At 30.5% G+C, this 10,777-nt stretch overlaps 1 protein-coding gene across 2 annotated transcripts; it reads right to left on the bottom strand.

Annotated features, from left to right (window-relative positions):
• Positions 1-4,019: 4,019 nt before the first annotated feature.
• On the bottom strand, positions 4,020-10,234 carry LOC108486466 (uncharacterized). 2 transcript variants are annotated; one of them, XR_001871483.2, is made up of 3 exons: positions 9,809-10,234; positions 4,311-6,761; positions 4,020-4,217 (listed from the first exon to the last, which is right to left on the bottom strand). XR_001871483.2 is itself a non-coding variant. In XM_017790528.2 (2 exons), the coding sequence occupies exons 1-2, from the start codon at positions 9,813-9,815 to the stop codon at positions 4,675-4,677; spliced, it is 2,094 nt and encodes a 697-aa protein (XP_017646017.1). In that variant the 5' UTR covers positions 9,816-10,234; the 3' UTR covers positions 4,020-4,674. The 2 variants fall into 2 exon arrangements, 1 of the variants encoding a protein (XP_017646017.1); XM_017790528.2 differs by having other exon boundaries at positions 4,020-6,761.
• Positions 10,235-10,777: the final 543 nt, after the last annotated feature.

The following is a 10,777-nucleotide window of genomic DNA, read 5'->3' as shown; positions in this document are numbered from 1 at the left end:
AGTCTCCTAGTGTAACATCCTTTCTTTACTTGGGTTTGGCGCCTATCTTAGTTAAAGCTTAGTTTAGTATTACTTTTTAAAAGTACTTTGAGAAAAAAAACTATTTCTGAAAAATTATTAAAATTTTCAGCTTCTCCAAAAATTATTTTTGGGTAATTTTTTTTTTGAGAGACACTTTTCTCTAAAAAAATAATAATTTATTTATGCTTTTGTCGCAAAAGTGTTTTTTAAAAATAATAATAAAACTAAATTAAAATTTATAATGTATTAATTACATATGTTTTTATGTATATTTTAAATATATATTTATATTTATATGATTGCACCTTAATTTACTTGGGTGATCATTTTTTTTTTTTTGTGCCTTTACGCCTAAAAGGTTGTAATGTTTGTTACGCCTAAAAGGTTGTAATGTTTGATGTCCTTGACAACATAGGCATGTTCTATGCGTAACAAAATATTGATATTGTTGGTACTTACACCATTGTTGATAGATTGCTTGTGGTAGTTTGATTGTACACTCGCGTGTTAAAACATTTTTCTTTCATAAGTTAGTTGGTCAAACTCAAGATCATCAAATCAAAATGCTATCAATAACTATTGATTGTAATTGTTTTGTCCGTTTCATAGGAGGTAGCGCAAAGTTTGTTTACCACAATTCTTTTTTCATAAAGATTAGTTTTGAGATTGAAAGGAGATGTACATAGAACTCCATTATTAGTTTGTTTATGATCTTTATTATGACCGCTATTGCCTTTTTTGTTTAACTAATTCGCTAATGGATTTCTGGTTTAATGCATTAAATAATTTGTTGGGTGGGATGAATATTATGAGTTGTTTACTTAACAACTCAACATTAAATTCATAAATACCTTTGGATTAATAATTGTAAAAGAATAAAAAGTTAAGTACGTATTAAAATTAATAACGGAAAGAAAAATAAAATAAATTTAATTGTTTTTATTTGGTTAGTCGGTGGAAATTAAAAAAAAATTAATTATTGATTATTTATAAGCATAACTTTTTTATAATATAATTATGTATAAAGTAAAGAGGGTAAAATGGTATTTTACATATCTAAAATCTGTTTACTTTCCATTCCTCAACTTTCCTTTCGATTTAGGAAAATAAAGGATCCATAGTTTTCCTTTAACTAAAACAAAAAAAGAGTTAATCACACTAGGGAAAAAATTTATTTCCTTCTATTACTTCAATCCAAATTAAACTCTAAAGAAATCTTAAAATTTAAATTTGTAATATTATATAAGTTACTTGATCGAAAACAACAATTTAAAATTTTTATAATTTTTAAAAATTAAATTAATTTTTATCATTTTTAAGGATGACTAAAGTACAAATTTAACTTTACTAAATTAAAATTTTAAAATTTCTAATTGACCTAAAATGACAATTTTCTATTTTAAGGCGAGCCCTGCTAGCTCCTAGATACGCCACTATATAATACATTGGTGGTAATAAATTTTATAGTTGAGTAACATTATAAAATATTTGATAGAGGCAAGATATTTGGCTTAAAAACCACTAAAATTTGGTATAATAAAATATATTAAGTTGGTGGTAAGAAATTTTGTAATTGAGTAAAATATTTTGTAATTAGATTAGCAAAATATCTTACACATTCTTATAAAATATTTGGTAATGAGGAAAGTATTTTGTTATGAAAAACAAAATTCGGTTGCAACAAAATATCTTGTGTTTGTTCTAAGAAATTTTGTTATTTTATAAGGTATTTTATTATTAGTTACAAATACCTCACATGGGTTGTAAAATATTTTGTTAAAAGGTAAGTTCTTTAATCACAAAAATAAAATAAAATATTGTTATAACAAAAATCTTAGGTTTGTTATTAGATTTACCAAATATCTTACACAAGTAGTAAAATATTTTGTTAAAAGGCGAGAATTTTTTTTAAAAAATTGATAAATAAAATTGGTATTTACAAAGATATTTTGTTGTTAGGTTTACCAAATATTTTGTAATAAGATATTTTGCAAAGATAATAACAAAATACCTTAGAATTAACAAAAGTTCTTAGAACAAATGTAAGGTATTTGTTATAAAAAACAGAATTCGGAAACAAAATGCCTTAGGTATGTTCTAAGAATTTTGTAAGTTAATGGTATTTTGTTATTAGCTTTTACCAAATATCTTAGATGAGTTGTAAGATATTTTGTTATTTTGTAAGGTATTTTATTATTAACTTATAAAATAGGATAAATTACATTTGTAGTCACTTAATTATTCATAAGTTTCTTTTTGATTACCCAACTATGAAAAGCTATAAAATGGTTTATTAACTATTCAATTTCTTTTTTCTTTTTTTGGTCACTAGCCGTTAAATGACTAATGGAAATGTGACATGATAATTTTTAAAATTGACACAATATCAACTTTAACCGTTAACATTTATAAATTGTCTCAATTTAGTTTTGATTCTAAAAATTTAATTTTCAACATTTACACATTGTGTAATTTCGTCTTTTTTTTTTCTTTTTCAATTTTGCTTTTCTTTGTGACTATTCCACCAAAAAAAGTTAAAAAAAAAAACAAAAAATCAACTAAAATTGATCAAAAATATACCAAAAATAGAAACACTCAGAGATTAAAGATAATAGTTTTTATCTTTTCTCATTCTTTTACGATTAACCCTCAATATAAAAAATAAAAATAAAACTGCAAAAAAAAACACACACACCCCCCGAATTACACGATATGTAAATGTTGAGAGTTAACTTTTTTAAATCAAGACTAAATTGACACAATGTATAAATGTTGATGATTAAAATTATTATGCAAGTTTTAAAACGACTAAATTATCTTTCCATTAATAATTTAATAGCAGATGACCAAATTTTTTTAAAATAATTTGATGACTAAAAAGAAAAAAACAAACAATTGATAATAATTTTATGATCATAATTAAGTGACAAAATAAAATTTATTAATAATCGGATTACTACGGTGTAGTTTAAATGTAGCATAAGTTGTTATTTCATAAAAAAATTGTTACTAACTTTACAAAATATCTTACGGTAAGATATTTTGTTTAAAAATTTTATTGTAATAAAATATATTACGCTTATTTTAAGGAAGTTCGTTATTTCCAAAAATACTTTATTATTAGCTTTATATATATATATACACATATATTTATCAAAGCTTTAACAAATATTTTACATGTCTTTAGATATATTGTATATTTTGTTAAATGTTAAAAAATAGGTTTAATACATAATTTAATAAAATTTGACATTTTTTTCTGTTATTTTTTATCCACTCTAGTACTTATATTTGATAAAGTACTCAAAAGTAAGGATGTTATTTTTTAGTGCTTAATTCAAATTTTAGAGATAATTTGATGAAAATTTATAATTAATTAATAATATTAATAATTAACTTTCAACAAATCAATTCTAAAATTCAAATTAAATCATATCCATCAAATTGTATTTGATAAATTAAAGGTAAAATTAAATACGTTCACAACACTAAATTTATTTTATTAGCAAAATGATGAAAAATTCAAACTTGATAATATTAGCAATTATCTTTTATCAAATCGACCATAAGACCTGAGCTAAACATATCTTTAAGTACCAAAATATATAATTTTATCAAATACATGTATTAGGTTAGACTAAGAAAAAAAAAACCAAATGATGTATATTTTATTATAATCTATTAAATTGATTAAAGCTTACCTAAAAGCTCTCCAATTTGAGGCGAAGGTGAAATTATTGGAACTTTTTATTATTTAGAGTTGAGCTCAAATTTAAAATTGAGAGTTATTGAAAATGAAATAGAAGTAAAGAAGTCAAGGACTAGGACTAACCCTAATAAAGCAGCAGTATTTTTGGAATTCTCTTTGGTGGGTAGCTCAGACTAAAAATCTAAATCTTCTGGTTTGTTTTTCCCTCCTGTTCATAAATTATATTATATATGTAAATTCAAAAAGAAGGGTGGTCTTGAGTAGCGAAATATGAAGGAAAACGAGGTGATTTGCATCGCTCAAGATCCCAGTAGTCATAAATTTTGTAATAAATATGGATGGATAGGCCAAGGAGTGTAAAAAATTGAGTTACACAGAAATACTTACGACAATCGAAGTCAGAAACCGCCAAAGCAGCAACTACCTCACGGTTCATTTACAGATGCCCCTTAATACTTTCCAATCATCATCATCTTCAACATTAGACCTGTGACAAGGCCAAAAGAAATGGCTCCACATTGCTTGTATCTTTACAAAGGGAAATAAAAATAAGTAAAAACAAAAAGCCAAGAAATAATACTCCATTTCCTCTACAGCACGTCGTAACCCCATCCAAACAAAATCCAGATAAATCCTCCAAACCCAGGTACATGAGCACACAAGATAATTTGGATAACGGCTCATCAGAAGGCCTCATTTTTCAGAAACCAAAAACTTCCATACAGAACTGAATATATAACTCCTGGTCAAGGGAGAACTGCAGCCATTGCCAAAGTTTTGAATAGTCCATTCCCAGAAGATAAATGTCCAAGCATCGCAGGAGTTCCAACAATGGCCTTCAAGAATCAGAGATTTCCAGAAAAATCGTCATACTTAGCAAGCAATAATCAGCAAGATTGCAAGAGTTGGCTAATCCAGGCCAGAATGGCTTTTAAAACATGATTCTAGACAGATGCATCAATTTCCTTTCCGTGATCCTCCTCACGAATACTCCTCTTAAACCTTCTTAACCATATATCATAATCCATAGGATAAGGCGTTCCGCACAAGCTGTCAACATAATCGGCAAATGCTTTCAATACAGTAGAGACATCACCCAATTTCTGCTGAATCAACCTCCTAGACCATGACGTCTCTCTCCACTGTAGTTCCCCTTCAACAGAATCAAGATCAGGGAAAGCACCTCCACATGCAAAATAAAGCATGTAAACCAGGCTCTCAGCATCTGATGCTGAGCACAACTTTCCCTCCTGTAAAGCAAAAGTAGATGAAAAATGAAGGTTCATTGCAGGGCGGTCCCTATCTTCTAAAATAGCATGTCCCCAACCAATAAGGACAAAATATGGACGACTTTCACCAGATCTTACACAGATCACATTTTCTGGTCGAATGTCTCCATGCCTAATGCCTTCTGATGAGGCGGTAGAAAGAGCAGATAAACAGTCATGACAACACCTGATAGCCTCATCCACACCAAAATGACCTTCACTAACCATATCAGCAACGGTTTCACCAACTGGGCTGGTCACAAGAATCGGGGTGCCACACCAAGGGTGATCACAGTTTCCACCTGAACTGGGTCTCCGACACTGACCAGGATGAATAATCCTTCCAGATGCACTCAGTTGAGGTAGATATTTGCCAGATAGGCCTTTCTGTTTCATAATAGTCAATACCTTGGTTTGTCTCTGAACCAGATACCACAAATTCATATCTTCCCATGCTGGTTCCAGCTGAGAAGGATGAGAACCCACGTAGAGAAAGAGGGACTTTCCTGGGTCTTCAACTGGTGAAGCAATGTAATAAGGAAGCTCACCATTACTCCTGATTTGGTTAATATGGTAACCTCTTTCCCAGTTTGAATCCTCCAACCATAATACAGATCCTACTTCCAGCTTCAGCGACTCAGACTCAAGCTTGTCAGATTCATCCTGAACTTCAACAATTTCGGGAGAGACACCATGCTGCTGGAACCTAAATAAACCACTTCCATTCACTCTGGTATCCCCCAACTGCCTCTCCAGTCTCCTTGTTTGGAGGCGACAACCATGGTCAGCAGCTAAATCTTCAATGGAGTGCTTAGGCAGACCAGCAAACTGCATAATACAGTAAAATGTTGCAAAAGTTACCTGCAAAGCACCAATATCTCCCCAATTGGCATTCCCAAGCTTGTTCCAGATCCTATCAACTGGAGATACAGCAATTCTGGCATGCCTTTGTATCCACTCAGCAGCACACTTATAGACATTATTCACATCAAAATCCATTTTATTTACATCTCCTTCAACTTTAACAACTCCACCATATTGAGAATCAACAAGAAGAACAAAGGCAGAATTTGAACTCAGAGGAAGATTCTGCCTGCTTAAACGCCTTGATATCAGCATGCGCAAGGCATAGAAAAGAGCCTCGCCTAGGACATGCAGAGAAGGCTGTTGTTCGCTTTCCCCAACAAGGCTTTGAATACCAGGCCTCAAAAGAGCCAGTTCAAGAAGATTGTCCCACTTTCCATGAGGATGTCTTGGGTTCTTAAGCAATACACCAGAAGCGCAGAGACTTCCAAGTCTCCCACTAGCTATCGCGTTCTCTGCCTGGTAAAATTTTAAATTTTCTTTGTAAAGACAGGCAACAGAGAAAGGCATTGGCTCATCTTGACTCCAAAATGCCTCCCACAAGCCTTTCACAGTTGCATGTAAAAAATCTTCAACAGCAAGATATGCAGTTGCTTCTGCAGAATCAGATGTTGAAGCATAAACAGCATTTGGCATCCGAATAAGCTGTTGGAACGAAACTCCTTCCAAAGCATAGTCAAATTTTTGAAGATCTATTAACTCAAAAGGTACATCAAAGACAGGCTTCATCTGTGCTGACTTCTCATATAATGATTGAAACCAGTCTTCAAGATTTGCAGTAAAAGTTTCACAATCTACAAGTCTGTATAAAAATTCCTTGTGATTACGAGATTTACTGCCAGAGGACACACTGGACCTTTTTGTACCAGACCCAACTGATTCTTGGTCTGGGGACCCACCTGTCAAATATCATGTGCATTTGAGATAAGCTGACAATTAAGAAAATTACAATACCAGGCACCAAAATAGTTTAAACCAACGAGAATAAGACTTATATTACAGATATAATACAGTGCAGTTAACAGTTCAGAATCTTTTGCATTCAACCCTTAGTTAAAAAGTTACTAACTCCATAAACAGAATACACACAGAGAAACCAAATCACTTCATGCTGAGGTAAAGATGATGATATGATACAAACTCTAGAAATCAACCAATACCAGACCAGAAAGTCCGTAATAAAAATTTTAAAAAAAAAATACCATGTTACAGGTTATCCATTTGATGTAGCCCTAATGAGGAAAATAAGATTTACTATGCCTCCCAATAATTTATCCCAGCCATTTGCCCCTCTTGATGTGGCAAAAATCTGTTGTTTCAACTTTTAACATGCATTATTAATAGTTAATCCACTTTGGTAGATGTTTCTATCACCTTTGATGTTGTCCAACAAACATTTGGCGCATCAGGTGGAATAAAAAGTTGTAACAAAATTTTGGAGCAAGTAGCACCACTCCCCGCATAATCTTAAAAGAAAGACTTCAGACATTATTTGAAATTTAAATTGTCAAAACGCAAAATTCATTTCTTAAAACTCATTATCTCAACTATTGAAAGCTAACCAAATGTCTGAAAAGATATCCATTTAAATGAGCTTCACATAAAAATTAAGCCCAAATATATCATAGAAAGTCCATATCACAAATAATAATATAAGTCCAGAAATAAAAGATCATTTCCTCTAATAACCATCAAAAGGAGTACTCCTCCAAGACAATGGTTCAACTGCTAAGTTAGATGAATTTATATGGAAAATAAAATAAATAAATAAGAAAAGAATGAAAAAGAAAAAGAAAGTCAAAGGCAATCAATGTTCCACTTTCTGCCTGTTAATATTTTGTAAAGATGCTTTATTACAGTTCCAGTAATTTTTGCTTCACTTAAAACATGTCACGTTAATCTATTGATATAGAGTTTAATCCAAGATAGACAGTCAGGATGTTGTAGAATAATAAAAACACGGTATTAATGTAATAAATGTGCATTACGGGAGCTTATGAAAGTCATTATCTGCTTTCACTATTCTATTTATTCATATACATATTAGTTTATTCTCTCATTTATCAGGGAAGAAGAGTAAGATGCTTCAGAAAGTTCTTGTAAATACCTAAGCCATAGGTTTACAATAAACCTAGCAACATCACCAACAAAAATCCATTTCAATTATATTAATTAACAGAATCTTGAAAGAAAGATGTTTTGTATGGCAAGAACATGGCAATGCAAAAGCACAACTTCAGAAAAAATGGCTACCAAACAATGATTATACAACTCATATGTAGAAAATACCACAAGATTTCCTAATGATGGAAACATGCTAGTTGAGGAATTAAGTTATCTAGACTAGTAGGTTGGTTTATATTAATTTTCTTTATTTACCAAGTATGAAGGGTTAACTGTTATATTTTGCATTTCTACCAGGGTTTAGTTATAAATACCTATTGTTATCTTAATCATGCATAGGCTTGGAATATGATGTGTTTGAGATACTGATATTTTATTGGATTTTTAAAATTTTGGTTATTGATTTAGACTTTTTGATTGAGAATTCAGATAACATTTTGAGTGCTTTGAATTTGGAATACTTGCACTAAATCATATCCTCTCAAGCTGACCACTTTAAATAAAAGCATATAGAAGTACACAAAGCAAAAGCCATTCTTATGGTTGTAACTTAATGCACAAATGAACCAGGTACAACTATATTCAAGAAAGAAAAAATCTCATTCTAGCCTAAATATTTATTATTATAATAATTAGAAAAATGGAAACAAAAATGATGTCTACCTTCAAGAAGGATTCTATCTCATTGATCTATGACTAAAAATTCCAGATTTTGAAGTGATGGGTATGAAGAATTGATCACACTACGAATAAAGTCCACCACCACTCAGGATTATAACTTCACTTTTTTTCTTACATCATGTTTTAAATTTTAGCTCAGATCTCTTTATACTGCGAAAATTCTAAGTTTAACCAATGTAATGGCTTCAAACATTCACAGAAACCAAAAAAATGGTGTTCAAGAGAAGGAACAAAAGGAACATGAACAGTAAAAAAATCTTCCATAAAACAGAAACAAAATGTGACACTGAGATTATATAGCCTTCTGCACTGTATTTGCGAGACAGTTTTAGGGCAACAGATGCATCATGTGTAGTCTTGTATGGCAAATATAGTCCTCTAGCTCATTTTTCAAAGGGAAACTAATGCATTGAAACGCTAATATAGTTACATAATGAGGTAAAATCACATTACCATGTTACCTTAAAAAAAGCTAAACACGAGAAACCCCTATGTGGAATCTAATTGCACACAGAAACAACCTAGCACAAAATAAGGCTGTTATTGTTGGATTAAGGAAACTCTATACAGTAAGAGAAGCCATTGTATTAAAAAGTCCATTGCAAGGCACAGACAAATGCGGCAAAACAGAAGTTACAGCTATCGATATCACCTTCTTGGCTGATGATGCTAATGCCACAGAGCAGTTCCAGACAGACCATGGACATCTACTGTATTTGTCTTAAAAAGGCTAAACTATATCAAATGGATCGATAATCAACTTAGATACAAAAAATTAAGAACTGGAGGTCAAAGAATACACCTCAATTTTTGTTATACTTAGTTACTTATCTTTCCCCAATTTTCCTTTCCACGATTAAAAAGGTTTTAACCAAAATTTTAAAAAGTTCTGTTTTAAAAGAAAGCAAATTTCAATATAATTAAGATAACAAGAAAGCAGTATATGTTAAGGGAAACAAGCAGAAAATTAAAAACATATATACATAAATAAATAAACAATTAATGAAAGAGAAAAAAAAAAGAGGGAGTAAAAAACGTGGAGGTGGAAGTAAACAGAGTCAAAAGCCAGGAATGGAGACAGCAAAGAGAGAATTTAGGGTTTAAATTTGGAGGAAGAAAGAGAAAAGAAGAAAGAATATACCTTCCATCCCTTCAGAATTCAGATCTCTCTCTCTCTCTCTCTCTCTCTCTGTCTCTCTATTTTCAACTCCTCAGTCGAATAGGATTTCTATTTTTGTTCCTTTCTCCATTTTGTTCCCCGTGTGTTGTTGTTCACTCAATTAATTATTGAAACGAATTTCTAATTACTTTTCTAATTTTATTTCATGTAGTGTATTAAAAGTTTTTAGGCATTGAAATAATTAAATTAATAATTTATTTTCTGTAAAATAAAAACTGTTGGATTACCAAAAAAAAAAAAATTTAAATTGAAATAACTTGCATCATGAATCTAAATGAGATAAATGAAAGTTCACCTATTTGAGTAGACAAAAATATTTTTGGCAGGAAAAAAATTGTGTTCAAATGTAACCTTATCTTCTAACCTTTACTATATTCATTCGATGAAAAGTGATGGAAATAAGCTCTTGAAGTTTTCATAGTCTTTCAAAATTCTATTTTATGTTAAGACTATGAATTTCAGATACACTGGTCTTTTATTTAAAACACCTTTTGATTGTAGGAATTTTGGAAATTTAAAATCAAAACCTTAGAGGGCAAAGAATATAGTATTATGATTTTGTAATAAGATTAGTAAGTTGTATGTTACGTTACATTGTTTGATTCATTTGCTTAGAATGTAAGATTTAAGTGTTTGGTTGACAGAATGTGAAATTTTCTTCTACAAGTACATTTTTACTAAATTATCCTTGTTATAGAAAATGTTTTTAATAGGTGTGAAAAATAAAATAGAATAAAATAAATAAAAATAAAGAATACATAAATTTTACGTGGAAACCCTTTCGGAAAAAAACCACGGGCAGAGGAGAAGAAAATTCACTATGTCGAAAAATTTTTACTCTAATACAAGAGGAATAGACTATGTCTATTTATAGGCTTGCAAAGCCATATTCTAGTAGGATTGAAACACCTTATCCTAATCAATATAAAA

This window comes from Gossypium arboreum, chromosome 6 (assembly GCF_025698485.1).
Source record: "Gossypium arboreum isolate Shixiya-1 chromosome 6, ASM2569848v2, whole genome shotgun sequence".
Classification (NCBI taxonomy): Eukaryota; Viridiplantae; Streptophyta; class Magnoliopsida; order Malvales; family Malvaceae; genus Gossypium; species Gossypium arboreum.
The sequence above is the reverse complement of the archived record's forward strand: the minus strand, read 5'-3'. Positions and strand labels throughout refer to the sequence as shown.